The sequence below is a fragment of the Podarcis erhardii genome (assembly GCF_964252035.2).
Source record: "Podarcis erhardii genome assembly, chromosome: 4".
Taxonomy (NCBI): domain Eukaryota; kingdom Metazoa; phylum Chordata; class Lepidosauria; order Squamata; family Lacertidae; genus Podarcis; species Podarcis erhardii.
The window spans coordinates 53,422,065-53,439,333 of NC_138508.1; the positions used below are offsets into that span (position 1 = coordinate 53,422,065).

A 17,269-nucleotide genomic window follows, 5' to 3' on the forward strand; every position below is an offset into this window, starting at 1 on the left:
GTGACATTTGGGTAATCATTTTTTACATTTACAAAAAATATTTATTTTATCTCCCCCCCCCCCCGCACTACAATTATATGGGATTTCCAACCATCTTGGCTTTGAGTCCTGGAAGACCTGCTCCCTGCCTTGAGGGCTTTTCCCACCTGGCCTGGGAGGGCAGAGCCTTGACTGACTCCAGCTACAAAAGCTGAGGCTGCTGAACAGAATCTCAGGCAGTGGTACTGTTTAAGGCGTTTTATTGGAGGCAGGGTTGATACTGTTGTTGCTCTTTATTCTTTGTATCTCTATTTTGGATCTTGATTTACATGGAAATTATTTAATTTGTTTGTGTACCTTTTGATGTTTTGTTTATTGCTTATGACTACTTTCGTTATGTTTGTAGTTATGTAATTTTGTATACGTTGCAAGCCATCTTCAGCATCCTTTTGACTTTGAAAAGGCGGCATACAAATAAAATTATTGATTGATTAACCTTATGTATACGGCATATTAAGGCAATATTGTGCTTGAAATGCTCTATATACAACCGAAGCTGTGGAAAATATTCACAATGGGTTGCCAACAGCTAGCATATTCCAAAGTGGAAATAAGGAGGTTTCAAACCAAGGAAGTGCAATTTTAGCAATGCTTTCCCCCCAAAAAATTGTGGAAGCAGTAATTCAGGTGATTTGGCAACTGATCGTGATACATTTGAGAGTTGTATGATAAATGAATTCTTCTGGGCCAGAAAGAACCCCACTCTCAATGCATTATCCCCTTTCCTGGAAATGTGTAAGAGTATGGCATGCAAGTCTGCACTGGTGAGAAATTCAGGTGACAAAATGGTAAACAATTCTTACATAAGGAAACAGACGAGGAGTAGAAGGAAAGAAATGGTAGCAATGCCATTAGATGGTTACATCTTTCTTGTATGCTCAGGTTCAGACTGTATTAGGATATGTACAGATGTACCTAATTGTAGTTGTGAGCACATTCACTGCATTTGGGCAAATGTACAAGCTACTGCTTGGAACTGAGCTCAGGCGAAACCCGTTCTGGATTTCAGGAGATGTTTTGCACACCACTGATTGCCTGGCTCTGTGTGTCAACCATAAAGCTACTTGCCCATTCTTCTGAGTTTAAAAAGTGTTTAAAATGGGGGTTTTTTTATTCAAAATGTCATGTAGCTGAGCAGATAAACATGCTAAGTAACTGAAAACAAAAATCAAACTTATGCATACAAACTTACACATACCAATATATCCTGAAACATGGAGGAGAGAGGACCTAAGTGAGAGGGAGGGACCCTGCTTCCAGTCTGAGGGCTGAATTGCTTCTAGGGGAACATTCTGGAAGCTGCATGTGAGTGGTTGGGGTCAGAGGCAAAAGTGGGTGAAATAACAGATGTGACTCTTATCTTGATATAGTATACCTCATCCCAGCTATACAGAAGTGAGAGGTTTCTGTTTGCATGTACACATACTTTTCTATCCAAAGAGTCCTTGCCATAGTTTAAGGACAGATTCCAGCAAGCCAAAAACACTGGAGGAGGGCATAAAGAATGGCCAGATAGGGGTGTGGCCTGAAGAGAGAGAGAGAGTAGCCTGAATTGGGGTGTAGCCTATGGAGAGGCCTGAGATATGCATTTAGCCCCCAGTCTGATGTTATCCCAGAAGCTAAGGGGACAGCAGAATGCGGGAACGAATATTTTAAGGAATAAAGGCAGGGAGAAAACAGTTCATCTTCAGGGTCATCTACACACCTACACCGACTCCTGGTTTCAGATATTTCTATACACAGCCATAAGTGACTAGGAAAAAAACATCTCTGGCGAAAGGAAACCCAGAAGCCTGAATCTGCTTATATATTTCCTGAGTCTTCTGGATTTGTTTTATTAAAACGTACCTAACATAATCATTTCTCAATACTGAATCACTGCTTCAATCTTTCATTATTTACAGTGGGTACTTGCACCGTTAAATGCTTTACTCCCCACCAAATTACACAGGAAAACACTTTGCTTTCTAAAATTTTGAATCCTAACTATTGACAAAGTAGAATAAGTACTTTTGAAAGAAAGCAAAAGCACACATATATATACAGCAACTGAAAAGTGAACTTACCAAGGAGTGGAACTGGTTGGGTGACAGAAGCTGAGATACTTGTAGAAGTTACAGGTGGCAGAGCATTTGGATATCCTTTGGAGCCATCTGCATTTTCAGCATTTCCTCTAGCTGCAGAAACTACTGTTGGAATGGGGTTTCCCACAGAAGAGTCTTTTGTAGTGTCTTCATTTATATTGGCCACAGTAGCTAGAACAGTGATATTAACAGAGATATTTTAAATGGCATACACTTGCATTACCATCAACTTTAATAACATAACAAATTAGACTTACAGTTTGGGATGTTTACTCCTGCAGAAGGAGGAACAGAGACCGGAGGAACTGAAACTGGGGGGTTAATAGGTGGCGGTGGTCCAGGAGGAAGGAAACCTACAAAGATAGAAATAACAAAGCATCACTACAACAGAAATCCTTTATGTTGTTGTTGTTTAGTCCTTTAGTCGTGTCTGACTCTTCATGACCCCATGGACTGGAGAATGCAAGGCACTCTTCCACTGCCTCCCGCAGTTTGGTCAAACTCATGCTAGTAGCTTCGAGAACACTGTCCAACCATCTTGTCCTCTGTCATCCCCTTCTCCTTATGCCCTCCATCTTTCCCAACATCAGGGTCTTTTCCAGGGAGTTTTCTCTTCTCCTTAAAAGGAAAGGAGCACCCTTCCACAACTTGATGCCCTACATATGTTTTGAACTACATCTCCCATCCACCCCAAGCAGCATGGCAATGGTCACAGATAATGGGAGATGGAGTCCAAAATATCTGGATGTCACTAGGCTGTAGTAGATTCACAATTCATATGTATGAAAATTATGAGAATGTTTAATTACCTGGAGGCAAATGCATTGGGTTGAAGCCAGGCCTCAAAAAAGGTGGAGGTGGAACTCCAGGACCAAATCCTGGAGGTGGCATTCCCATGGGAGGGGTAAATGTAGGTGGTTGAAGTGTACCAACCATTGGAGGTCCTGGCTGGTGTGGTGGAACCTACAGTAGAATGAAAAGATTTATTCACCAATAATTTTACAGCTTTCCATAGATATTGACTTACTGAGCATGAAGGCTTTGTGTGACATTTTAACAGAGCCAACTATTAGAATTCTCTCTCTCTCTCTCTAAATAATGTGTAGACATTGTATCTTACTAAAACTCTTTTTCAGTGGAATCATTTACATGGGAGATAAGGAACCACAAACGTTTACAAGGAGCTTTCTTTGTAGTTGTCATTTCAGAATCTGCCATTAGCTAATGAGAAAAGTTACTTTTAAAAATGAGGAATGCGTTTGCATTGTTCTGTGCTGAATAAAAAGCAATACAGCAAGCTCTAGCAGCATTTAAACCAGCCTTTCTCACCCTGATGCCTTCAAAACAATTTGGGCCACAACTCCGTTAGCTTCAGCCAGCACCACCAAGCTGGCTGCGACTGATGGGACAAATAGTCTAAAACATCTACAGAGTAACAGGCTGGTGAAAGCTGATTTAAAGAGTTCCTTGCTTTTAAGTGGTATCTTTAGATTGCACAGTTAAACTTCACCTCTTGGCATAGGATCTTCAATAAAAGACTTATAATTCGACTGATCATAGGTAAGAGAAAGACAATTTCACTTGCATAAAATCTTAGAGCAGTTAATTTATCAGATATTATGCACAATTGTAAGAACTGTTTGAAAGTGTTTTTGAAGTGATTTCAATGAAGTTTGCTTTTCAACTAATGCGATTAACACACAAATCAACAGTTTCAGTGCTGATGGCCCTGCATGTTTTGCCATCATTTAACCAATTTGTCAACAAGTTATCAGGTTAAGTTAAACCTATAGTCCTTATGTAATCAATCTAAGGCTAAATTCTCACATTGCTTTTTGACACAACAAAGATACTATAACAGGTTGTACCACGTGATTTCTTCATTTGAATGTGCCTTCAAAGCAACAAATTCTGATATTTCTTCTGTATCAGGTATACTTTTAGTTAGTACTAAATCTTGCTGTATGTTTCAAATGTGAATTTTCACCATGTAAAAGAGGTACTGTAATACCATCATATGGTATGTGTGTCAGCATGTCAAAACAGTGCATGAAATTGCATCTTACCTCTCAACAACAAGATGAACCAAGCTTTAAAATTTCCATATGCAGAAATGAGAAATCAAAAAGAGAAAAACAACTTACCTGTGGTGGAGGCACTGTTATTGGTGTGGGCATAGGAACAGGCATTTGAACGGACATATTTTTAGCAACTGGAGAAGTTTGTTCATTATGTGCAGCATCTCCCGCGCCTCCATTTTGGGCTACTTGGTTTTCTGACTTTTTTGGAATTCCTTTCCATTCTACAGGAAAGATATAAACATCGATTACAAGAATGCAATATATTTAATCTCAATTTCTGCCTTACAATGCAAGTGTAAAGTCTGCATTAATTTAATTAATGCATTAACTGACGATATGTATACATCATGGCCAACCCACTTATCTGTCCCAATGGCAATCACAAATACTATCTGAATCTGTTTATGGTGACAAAAGACAATTTTTGGAATGTGCACATATAGTTTGTTCAGCAAAAGCACAGCTTTGTTTGAAATGTTTATCTTGCAGCCCCATTATCTATCTTTATAACGGGCATGTAGGGTAGAATCCAACACTGCACAAGCAGACTTCCATTCACACAACCAAAATTCATACTCCTCTTTCTCCTGCAGCCCCTCATAGGTCCCAATCAGCGCCATTTATGTGATTATTTTTTTTGAAAGAGCGCACACAAAACTCTGCATTTAAATTTTATGCACTTTATACATAACATACTATTTTTATGTAAAATATGGATTTCATCACAAAATATACATTTTATCAAATTCTTTTAAATATAACTATTTTTGTCCACACTGAAACTGTACTGCATTATCTGCATATGTGTGTAATTGGACTAGGAGCTGCATTCCAAACCACAAGCAGGTACAGAAGCATCAAATCAGGTAAAAATTGACCGAATAAACATCTTCGCTATTCCCTAATTATCAGCCCTCTTTCACACTACCAAGTAAGTATTAGAATTTATGTTTGAATTAGATTTCATGCTCCAAGGGGATTCACATTCAAGCGAAGTTCTACTTACAAGCACCTCCTAAAGTTCCACCCCAAAGCAAGCAAAGTAAAACAAGTGACTTTTTTTAACAGATTCAAATTATTTCACTTGTAAGACTTTTTCTTAAATAAATATTTGTTTTCCATATATTTATCTCTTACCAGGACTAAGTGTTTCATTGTCCAGCATTCCTCCTTCACAGAAGCTTTCCAGATCTTCAGGCTTAACTTTACCCCATGGTATGTAGGTAACGCCTAACTCTACATCCCAATACTGCTTATAGTCTGGTTTAATTCCTTTATTTAAAGCCCATGCAATCTGGAGGAAAACAGCAACATACCAGTGATTTCCTTCCTACAGTGAACTTGTACTTGTTCAGCACTACTAAAGTCAGAAAGCAAAACATTTTACCCAAGAGTAGACCCATTGAAATGAATAGACCTAAGTTCGTCATGTCCATTTATTTCAGCAGGTCTACTCTGAGTGTGACTCCCATTCAACACAGCCCACATACAATGGGAAATCGGCAAAGAATAACATATCATAGCCCTGTGAAAACTTCTTGCAACGAGATGACCAAAGACAATGTCATGTAATTAAGCAGTCCTATGCAAGCCACATAAACTGCCTCCAAATAACATGGTGATCCATTCTGTTTGTAGGAGCTTACCACGTGGCTCATCCACCATATAGTTATCATAAATAAACATTCCCCCCACCCTGAGCTGCATGGGGTTTTTCTTACTGCTACCAAATATTTTTTCCAAAACCCCTCTGGATTAATTGATTGCTATGGATGACAATGGTTTCTGCAGCAAAACCAATTTCTGTTTTCACAATGAAAGTGCTCCTTCCTCTCTTCCCTCTTGAAAATATAATCCCATAGAAATCTTCTTTGGGGAGGGGGTTGAGGGAAAAATTTCATCCTATAAGTTTTTATTGAAAAATATATCCAATACCTTTATAAATTTCTGATTCACTTTAAAGTTCCCACGACTCAGTTTCTGAAGAGCACGGTATGCATCTTGTCTTTCCACCATTACAATATAGGCACATCCCCTTGGTGGTATCATCTGTTGTAAAAATAAAAACATTGCACTACTGTTAAACGGGAATTCCCATAATTTTTGCAAGGAAAAAGTGCAAAGTCACAAGAAATTTGTTTGAATGTGTGCCTTATTTCCTTTTAAGGCATAAATCAGCAGAGAGAAACCTCTAGCCCTCAACCCTAATTGCCAAAGGTCTCAGTTTGGTCTGCAAGGCCATTTGCCACAAACTATGTCCACTCAACAAACACATGACATCATCCTCATGGTGCAGCTCCCTCTTCACTTGCAGGAAAAGATTTGACTTCAACTCACTACCTCCAAACAGAAAAATTTTCCTCTGCAACAAGCACCTTTGAAGTCAGTCTGTGAATCCAAAGTGCTTTCTGAAAATGCAGAAAGCAACCCCCCCCATACCCTACTGTCAGCTGCACTAGGCAGTTTCCAACAGGGAACTCACCAGTGCAGCCAATACCAGACATCTGCAAAGAAAAATTCTCCATTTATAGTTTGAATCCAAACCACTTCCTCCAAATATACTTCAAGGGAGCTGACTGGTGATTACAGCAAATTCCTTCGAAGGCATGCTAGGAGCATCAATTGGCACACCTATGAAGTAGGTTGCTGTAACCACTAATCAGCGATTATATAGACTTCAACTTTGATAACTGTCCATCACCTGATGTCCTGCACAGTCAAAGTTGGCCCATGGGGGTAGGGAAGTTAAGATCCTGCCCACTGGCCAGATCCGTTCTCTACTCCTGACATAAACCAAGATACAATGTCTGTACAGCAATAGAAGAACTGGGACTTGCATGTTTTTAATATTTCTAAGTTCTTAGAGGTTTCCGAGGAAATAAATAAAGTGCATAATCAACATTGTGTGTTTGCTGCATCTATTACTAATATTCAGTACTGTTTACAGCAATTTCTCACATCAGAACATTTAAAATGTTGGCTTTTAAAAAATCATAGCTCACAAAATTTTTGGATACAAGTATTCAATTTGTTTTTAAACAAGTATACAAATTTGCTAGCACGCGTTGCAAAAAAATACTACATGAATCACTCAAAATGATTTCAGCTGAATGATTTTATTTTCTCGTAACTTGCATTTTATTTCATACTCACATTTATAGATTCAATTGGTCCAAACTCTTCTAGGAGACCTCCAACATCCTGCTGCGATGTTCGTTTATCCAACTGGCCTACCCATAGTGTTGTACTGCAAACTAAAAATGTGACAAGTCAAAGGTGACTGGCAACTTGAATCAGGAGCTAGCAATAATTTGAAAAGTATACATGAATCTGAATGGGTAGGATCTAGAGTCCCTTGAGCAAATGGAAAGCTCTTCCACAAGGAGACATCTTTCATTTCCAAACTCAGGATGAGAGGCTAGAGCTTGTCATCATCACCAAAAACAGGACACTACTAATCATGGTGAAATTAACAAGAACATTTGTGCATTTCTGGCCCATCTTTTAAAAATATATACTTAGTTTTACTACACTGGTGGCTTTCAAACTTTCCGAGGACTGCAGCTCAGCAATAAAATGGATTTAACACAGTGACGCAGAGTATCAGTTTGCCATTCTGACTTTGCCTACTGTTCCGAAGTGCTATCTTACCGGAAAAAGAAAGCAAGGACAAAAACGCATTTGACAGCATGTATTAATACTGTTCCATCTTGCTAAGAAAGACAGAAATAATACTCACCACTAACAGTTTCAGTTTTGATTGGAGGAAGGCCTTTTGCTCTGCGCTCTTTCTCTCTCTCCCTTTCACGCCTTTCTTGGGATCGGGATCGAGGGGAATGGCGGCGCCTGTCCCGGGAACGGGAACGACGATGGCGTGATCTTCTAGTCCGAGAACCAGACCGTGATCTTCTCCTTTTGGGTGATCTAGTATTTAAGGAAGATATTAAAAATATAGAGTAAGTTTTACATTCATAGGTAACTTGCTGGCTGCTACTGAATTCTGCCCATCCCCAAATCTGAGAATTGTTATTGTATAGTAAGGCTTGTCCTTTGAGAGCAATGTGAAAACTTACCCTTTTAAGATCTTTATTTCTGGCTATCACTGCCCCAAAATGCAAACAAAACACCTCTAAGAAGCCAAACCTGCCTTAGAAAAACCACACCCCATTTGTCCCTACATATGCCTTATATGAAATCACAAAATGCAAATGATCTATTCTTGAATGTAGCACTTACTGAATGGCAAAGTATAAAACCATAAATAACAAGACTGGAGCATAAGAGATTAAAAGCTTTCAGCTTTGAGATTTTTACATTATTCCTGTATCTGGATACACTCTAGTACCTATTAATGGAATATAAATGTACATGTACAGTGGTGCCTCGCAAGACGAAAATAATTCGTTCCGTGAGTCTCTTCGTCTAGCAGTTTTTTCGTCTTGCGAAGCATGGCCATTAGCGGCTTAGTGGATTAGCGCTGTTAGCGCTGTTATTAGCGGTTTAGAAAAAGGGGGGAAAGGGGAAAAACTCGCAAGAACTCGCAAGCCCATAGGGAAATTCGTCTTGCGAAGCACCTCGAAAAACGAAAAACCCTTTCGTATAGCGAGTTTTTCGTCTTGCGAGGCACCACTGTAATTGCTACTTTTTACCTTGATGCAGATCTAGATCTTGACTTTCTGCTCTCATGCCTCTTTCCTTCGTGAACAGGAGGCTGATCCACTTCCATTTCCTGGGGTGGGGGGAGGCAAGGATTTATTACCACAGCTGTTCTTCAGTTTCACTTTTTGATCAGTTTCAAATTTAAAACTAGACAGCATTTGAAATGTAAAGATTTTCATTTGGTTCAAATTACAATTCATATTCACTTATATGTACATAAATGTACAGATTGTAAAAACATGATTCCTTAAGAAAATGCTGTTTAAGTGGTTTAATTAACATAGTTAAGGATGTATCTTACTAAATAATATTTGGAGCAAACCTACTGGAATCAATGGGCAACAGGTGTCATGATTAACTTAATTTCACTGATTTGACTGGGTCTACTCATGAGTATAAATTTAGTTGGATATAAACTCTTGTAGCAAATGAAAACTAGTAAGTGGTGGAAATCAATCAATCGTTTTGCTTCAGCAAAATGCTAAACCAATCACATTCTATCTAAAGTATTAGTTGTAAAATAAAGCATGTAAGCTTGACAGGAATATCCAACACCCTTGCTAATCCATATATAATTTGAGCTGAAAACAGGTGTATTATATTATCTGAAGTAACTTAAGGTATTTGTATTTCTAATGAGCAAGTTTAACTTCTTTAAGTGAGAATTTACTACCTGCCGATTCTGTCCAATAAAGCATTATACAAACTGAAAACTTCTACTCAGTGCAGTGTAATGGATACCTCAGTTCAATTAAGAGATTTCTGCTCTGTTACATTTACTGGACAGTGAAATCCTGGCATAGATGTAATCTATTTACAGTAGCCTCACAACTTGTGTGGGGGTTATGTTCGGGGGGATTGCGCAAGCACCCCTACTTGTCCGATGCTGGCACGCTGAGCAGACATTGCTCCACACATATAGAAGCTCTCCGTCTTGCTTATGGGGTTCTGGGAGGGTCTCATGGGAGCTTAAAAGCAAGGTGGAGAGCTTAAAAGCTCTTTCCAGAGTGGGAAAACCTGGTACCAAAATAACTTTTTAAAAGTTCTCTGGCTTGTGTGTGTTTCATTTGTGTGCTTGCAGCGAACTGGTCAGCAAATACAAAAAGCTGTGATTGTGCAAGTTAAAGGTGTGAAAGTTTTTTTGCAAAACCATTAAACCATTGTTCCCTGGGTTGAATGAAACAGGAGATTATTCTGTTGACTACTTTCTAGTTTGTTAGCTTGTTCATATGAAGGAAAGGCATAAAGAGTCTGTGTGCACTGCCAAATGTTTGTTCATGTATCATCTTATTAAGCCAAAGTACAATTGTCTGAATATTGCCTATATTGCCTTTTTGATCAAGGACTAAAATTGGAGATACAATAACTGTAGATTCCTTCACAAAGCACATATTAAAGTATACAGATTCTAGTGCACATTAGAAATTTTTGAAAAGATTAAGCAATTAATCTACCATACCATCATAATGTTCTGCCGCCACCACTTTGGGTGACTAAACATACTAAAACTCAGTACTCTAAAGGAGTCTAACCTGTACTGGAAATCTAATGTGACAAACACATCCAGGTAAATAAAAATAGGGCAAGACACAGTGACCAAAGCATACACTATGGAACTCTTGTGAACAGTCCTGAGATTTCTTCCTGGGTGCAACATATGGCATTAGGGCTGGGGGGAAAGATAGATATTTACCTGCTGATGTGTATGTTTCTGTGTATGTGGTTCATTTTGTGCTGGAAAAGAAGGCTGGAAAGGTTGTTGCACCTGGGGTGAGGGTTGCATCCCAGGCTGAGCCATGGGAGGAAACTGTGATGCAGGTAGAAGTCCATAACTTGGCATTTGTCCATTTGGAGGAAGTGGGACCTTGTAGAAAAAAGAATATATAGGTATTTTCCATTAATTTAAAATCAAGAACAAGCTTTCAAAGTACTGCATGTCTAATTATTAAGTACTGTGCATAAGGGAAATGTTTCCAATACCTGATGAAGCATAGGTTCCTGTTGCATTCCAAGCAGTCGTTGCTGATACTGGTCTATATTTGGGAGCTGGGCATAAACTTGTTGCTGCATTCCTTCACCCGGAAAACCACTGAGCAATAAATATGAGATTTTAAAGCAGCATTTTAAGGACATAAAATTTAGTACAGTAACCTAGGCTGCCAGCAGTGCTCCCCTCCCCATGCATTTTTTCCATGAATACAAACTTCCCCTCTTTGCTCCCCTCCTTCTGTTGCTTTTCTTTGTCAAGACTCTAGACTGCAGGCTCATTAGGGATGGAAACAGTATTCTAGCTGTTATAATGATGGCACTATTTAAGTATTTTTTAAGCTGAGGTGATAATATTCAACTGTAACTGCAGGATAGGGGCTTTTTTGTTTTGCTTAGCAAACTGATGCATATCAAATATAATAAGAGTTCAAAACAATGAAGTCTAATGAAGAGAACCTATATATGCAACAATAGGCTTCTACAAACAACATCACCTTAAATTTTAACATCTACTGGTCTGACTCATAAATCTTACAATGTTGGTTGAGAGATTGCAGGAGCTGTTGGTTCCTCTTTCTTGGTGTCTTCTACTGCTTCTGGTTCATCATCATAGTCAAATCGATCCAACAGCTTCTGAAACATATTACATTGAGCCAACTCTATTTTCTTCAGTAAGTAATGAAAGACAAGTAAACAATATTAGTACCACTGACAATGTAAGATCATTTTAAGTTTTGCATACCAAAGTATGGTTCACCAGAAACCAGAAAGTGGGGAAGGAAATGTCACATGCAGTGGAGGTGGAATCAAGACTCCCTGAATACTTGTTCTCATAGCATGAAACAATAATTTGGCATGGCATTCCACAAAAAACAAATCATTGAGTAAATTCCTTTTCAGTACAAGAAAAATATTACCTTATCAAAAGATGTCTTTTGCTCAGGTGCTGAGAAATCATGTTTTTGTTCGGATGGTTGCGTTGCTGTAGTCTGCAGCTGGGCAGTAATAGCATGGACCTGAGCCATTACATTGTTATCTATCACAGGAGATTGAGGTTTCGGAGGCTGCTGAAAAGTCTGAAGAATCTGTTGGAGCTAAAATAATGAAACTGCAACTATTAATATCTTCTTAGGAATGACTGTGAAAACATCAGAGGTGTAATAAATGTACAACAATTGATGCCTTCCAATAGGTGGATATCTGCTCTCCCCACCCTCCAATCAGGCAGGAGTTACTGCTATGCCTGGTGGGTATTATGGTACAAGGCAGCTGCTCTTGTGGCTCTTCCTCTGCTCTGTGTTTTTAAAGCTATAAGGGAGCACAGAGGTAGCCACAATAGACAGCCACAAAAGAGAGCTTTGCATGGAAACCTAGTAAAGCACTGATGATCACATCTGCATATTCACACTCTCTCTTCTGCACTTAAAAGTCTACTAGTCCTCAAGAGAAGTGCTAGTGCTATGCAGATGAGTAGACAGCTGGCAAGAGAATAGAAAGGACATTTCTTACTCAAGCAGACAAAGGTCAGACATGTTATACATATGCATGATTTATTTTCAGACCAGATGTGATCAGTAAACAGCAGAAATATTGATTTCACTATTCACTAATGCAATTCAACATCTTTTCAACATCTACATGCAGCCGCTGGGCAAGATCATAAGGGGGGTTGGGTTCAGTGTTCATCAGTATGCGGATGATACCCAGCTCTACCTCTCTTTCAAATCAGAACCAGTGAAGGCGGTGAAGGTCCTGTGTGAGTGTCTGGAGGCAGTTGGAGGATGGATGGCGGCTAACAGATTGAGGTTGAATCCTGACAGAAGTACTGTTTGGGGGGGACAGGAGGCAGGCGGTGTGGAGGACTCCCTGGTCCTGAATGGGGTAACTGTGCCCCTGAAGGACCAGGTGCGCAGCCTGGGAGTCATTTTGGACTCGCAGCTGTCCATGGAGGTGCAGGTCAATTCTGTGTCCAGGGCAGCTGTTTACCAGCTCCATTTGGTACGCAGGCTGAGACCCTACCTGCCCATGGACTGTCTCGCCAGAATGGTGCATGCTCTAGTTATCTCTCGCTTGGATTACTGCAATGTAATTTGAATTCTGTACTTTTGAACAAAAAGTCTCTGCTTGCCTGTTGTCCTTGTGTTGTCTGAAATAACTGGGCTACAGCTGCAAAGGCATCAGAACTGGGCAACTGTGGCACAGCAGGTACTGAATTGGAAGCAACTTGAAGAGGCTCAGATGGAATCACTGTGGCAGGAGGTGGTGAACCTACAAAATAAATTTAAATGCAACATTAAGATGTCAACAATTCCCACTGATAGCATTGCACTTTTACACTATAATGCAAGTTTTTAAAAATCAAAACTTGGGCGGTCAGTCTGTAGACCATTCGCAAATAGGTCAGCAAGTTGTTTTTTTAATTCCATGGGCAGGATTCTCAAAATTAGACATCATGTGGCAATGCTTCATTGCCAAACACCCTCATGACCTGCATGCCACAACACAAAGTATGTATTTTATTGTATTTTGAATATTTTTTGGAAGCCGCCAGAGTGGCTGGGGAAACCCAACCAGATGGGAAGGGTACAAATAATAAGTTGTTGTTGTTTTAGGGCCAGGTGAATATATGGCTGTAAGTATATGCTAAATATTCTTAGGGCCAAACTAAATTTGACAATAATCATGCAAGTGGTAGTTACATAATTGTGTTCTGTACAGTAAACAGCAGCCGCAGGTGAGTGAGGGCAATGATTAGGCAAAGGGTTAAACCTCCCCACCAAAGCCTCAATCTAATTCTGAGCCCACTCACAGCTGTATTTTGTGGTGCTGTTTCTTAAAACACAAAACTTTTTTTTGCATGATTATTGTCATGTCTAGTTTCATCCACAGTCCCATATAAACTCCTATCTTTTTCTCTTTCTCTGTATTTCAGTAATCATACTTCTTTGTCATACTTCTGTATAGAAAACCAAAGCAAATAAAGTCTGATTTTGACAATATAGGCCCATAACAGAAAATAATGCTTTAACTAAGATTTCTTACCTTCATTATTAGTAGTATCTTCAGCCATTGAAGCAGTACTGCTAGCTCCTGCTGCCATGTCGAGGAGAGGTTGAATTATTTCTATTTTAAACACTCCATTTTTCTGCCATAAGTTGAGGACACGAACTATCTTACTCTGTTCAAAGAAGAGAAGGGTTAAGTACATTTTAAAAAATCTTCATTTGCTTAATCAAAGCCTAGGCAGTGTTCAGACAATACTGTCCCCCCGCTTCAGTTTTATACATCATGAGATCAGGTAATGGACACATGCACTTTGTTTCCTATCACCTAAACAAATGTGAGACATCCAAGTTCAGATATCTTCTACTCAGAGGGGAGACAAAACAAGGTGCAAGTGCATGAAACCAATCAGTCTCACAATGTACAAAAATGCCATCTGCACAAAAATGCCATCTGAACAAGGCCCTAGTCCTTGCATGCACACATAGAAAAAGAGAGAATAGTACAGTACAAAACTTTTATACTTTGTTTCCTATGCTTTGTAACATTCTGTGACTTCTCCAGGAAATGACTGTGGACATGAGCAACAGTGGAGAGATCAAATCCCGTACAATATTTTTCATGACACACTTTATGGACCTCCAAACTTAGTAAATGATGGCTACTTTATTCTATTCTAGACGTGGGAATCAGTTTTGTCAGCATAATACATACAAGCAGCAGGAACCCAAGCCTGTTCTAAGTCACCAGCCACATCTAGTTTGTGTTGCAGCTTTACTATCAAATAGAATAAAATCCAGCTCACATGGCTTTCTACACAGAAGAGAAAAGTTCCTCCATAAGAGCTTTTAGTCATGAAGTGGTGAGGAAGAAGGGCCTCAAAAATTTAAAAGCCAACTAGAAAAGAAACATTCAACATCAAGGCCTCATTCAGAAATAGTATCCAACAATCAACAATGTGTGTTTGTACAGTGGTGCCCCGCAAGACGAATGCCTCTCAAGACAAAAAACCCGCTAGACCAGGGGTCTGCAACCTTTAAGACAAAAAGAGCCACTTGGACTCGTTTCCGAAGAAAAAAAAACTGGGAGCCGCAAAACTCGTCATTACAAAAATAACTTTTTTGTCATTTTTTAAATTATTTATTTGTTTGACCCCTCAGAATTACTCCTCCTCATAGAAATAAACATTAAATTAACAAGTTACCTTTTTTGGTGTGTGTGTTCTTCACTCCCCTTCAAAACAGTGACCAGCATACATGCCCCCTTTCAATGTAGCGGGCGGGCGGGCGGGAAGGTGACGTCAGGACAGTGCATGACTAATGCACGCACCGCCCCCATGCGACGTCACAGCCAGTACAGTGCCCGCCACAGTGGGGAGTGTCGGGGCGCACAACGCGCCTCCTCCCCTCGCTAGTATCCGCCCCGGAGCCGCGGCAAAGGTGTAAAAGAGCCACATGCGGCTCCGGACGAAAGGGTTTTCCGTTTTGGAGGCGCTTCGCAAAACGAATTTCCTATGGGCTTGCTTCGCGAGTTCCTGCAGGGTTTTTTTTTCTCCCCCCCCCTTTTCCTAAGCCGCTAAGCCGCTAAGCCGCTAAAAGCCGCTAATAGCGCTAATTGGTCAATGGGCTAATTGGTCAATAGCGCTAATTGGTCAATAGCGCTAATTGGTCAATGGGCTTGCTTCGCAAGACGAAAAAACCGCTAGACGAAGAAACTCGCGGAACGGATTCTTTTCGTCTTGCGAGGCACCACTGTACAGGGTGGACCAAATATAGTAGGATCCGAAGATATTCATTTCTCTCTCTCTCTCTCTCTCTCTCTCTCTCTCACACACACACACACACACACACACACAAAACAAGTCAAAATGCTACAAGAAATTGAGTTATACCTTGTCTTCTGTTGGACAGAGATATAAATACTGGAATGTGGCTGTTATATTTTTACAGAATCTTGGCCCAAAAACATCCTTATCTGTTCCAAATTGATGACGAGACTGACGAACAATAGAGTCAATAACATACAATCCAGGAACTTTGTATTCTGGTTTACACTAAAGAGAGAGACAGACAGAAAGTCATATAAGTAACATACATTTTATAAATCCTAACAGTAAGCTCTGTATGATCATAAAACAGGCCTATCATATTAGCATGAAGTTAAAAGTCCAGAAAGAGGGGGAAAGGAAAACAAACTAGCAGGTGCCATACAACACTATAGACATTCCACTATATTTCCTGGAATTTGAACGTAAGTGCTATTCACTTTTTAAACACTGATCTCAGAAATCCAGTCACATATCAGGCAAGATATGCACTTTAAAAATATGCCTATGCATATACATTAATTTGACTCAGTGATGGTTATTTCTCATAATGATGTCATAACTACGATGTTTTAATGTACATCACCAAATGTTTTTGAATGACTTGGCAGTTCAAAAAGACTCTCACAAAAATAAATAATCAATGTACAATAGGACAAGCAGACTAAACCTGCCCCAACAAGCCCTGCCTTCGTATTAGTTGCATGTTACCTAGATCACAGGCAGAACTGACACACCTAAGGTCAAGAATGTATGTCCCGTAACATCAAAGTTTTCTGGCATCTAGAGATGCAAGAAGAGGAGATCATACACAAGCTTTGCAATTCGCTTTCCAGCTCCCAATGTAGGCAGGCTAAACTTCCTCATCTCCTCTTATGCCTTGTGTGCTTACTTCTTCTTGCAGGTGTGTTATGCATTAGTTTAGTGGTGGTTAGAATTAGCTAATTCTCCCAAACAAACAAACAAACAAACAAACAAACCCAAACAGCAAAGTTGCAACCTGTGCACATTTAACCTGCATGATCAAAACTTTACACGCTTGGCATCCAGCCAGCTGGTATCACAGAAGTTAAAGCACACAAGGCAGAGAGTCTTGCTTACCAGGCTCTGGGAAGATCTCACTCTTGGAAGCTCCTGCAAGATCTTGCCTTGTTGGGGGGGGCGGGGGCAAGGCCCATGCTTCCAAAAAAGTACGAATGATCACACGGGACTGGTTTTGTGATTTTTCCAACTACACAATTTTGGCTTTACATACAATCCCCCAGAACAAATCCCCATATAATATGCTATCTTTCTGCAGAGTTACGGAGCTATTACCATTGCCATAATTAATATATGCAGTTGCTGAGTGATTTACCATAGAATTGCTCGATGCACATAATTTGATTTTGTGTGCTCTAAAAAAACAAACCATTTTTTGGGGGGGAGAATGTAAATTGCTGAATCATCACTATATACAACTTAATAAATATTTCATTTACCTTTTTTATAAACTTCTCTACAATCTGGACTACATGTTTGTAAAGCTGAAAGAGAATCAAAGAACATTTGAAATATTTAATTTCATAATATGTTTAAGAAATGTGAAT

General features: G+C 39.6%; 1 protein-coding gene across 2 annotated transcripts in view; it reads right to left on the reverse strand.

Moving 5' to 3' along the window:
- Positions 1-17,269, reverse strand: part of SCAF4 (SR-related CTD associated factor 4) — a 43,169-nt gene that overhangs the window by 11,128 nt on the left and 14,772 nt on the right. Inside the window, exons 3-19 of one of the 2 annotated variants that reach the window (XM_081859265.1) lie at positions 17,162-17,206; positions 15,747-15,908; positions 13,895-14,030; positions 12,981-13,120; positions 11,770-11,946; positions 11,388-11,485; positions 10,844-10,952; positions 10,557-10,727; positions 8,854-8,933; positions 7,944-8,128; positions 7,358-7,458; positions 6,140-6,253; positions 5,342-5,498; positions 4,268-4,425; positions 2,933-3,086; positions 2,381-2,476; positions 2,106-2,294 (exon numbers count right to left, since the gene is read on the reverse strand). In XM_081859265.1, coding sequence (XP_081715391.1) covers positions 2,106-2,294; positions 2,381-2,476; positions 2,933-3,086; positions 4,268-4,425; positions 5,342-5,498; positions 6,140-6,253; positions 7,358-7,458; positions 7,944-8,128; positions 8,854-8,933; positions 10,557-10,727; positions 10,844-10,952; positions 11,388-11,485; positions 11,770-11,946; positions 12,981-13,120; positions 13,895-14,030; positions 15,747-15,908; positions 17,162-17,206 — 2,272 coding nt within the window. The remainder of the gene's footprint in view (positions 1-2,105; positions 2,295-2,380; positions 2,477-2,932; positions 3,087-4,267; positions 4,426-5,341; positions 5,499-6,139; positions 6,254-7,357; positions 7,459-7,943; positions 8,129-8,853; positions 8,934-10,556; positions 10,728-10,843; positions 10,953-11,387; positions 11,486-11,769; positions 11,947-12,980; positions 13,121-13,894; positions 14,031-15,746; positions 15,909-17,161; positions 17,207-17,269) is intronic. The other variant, XM_081859264.1, reaches the window with a different exon arrangement.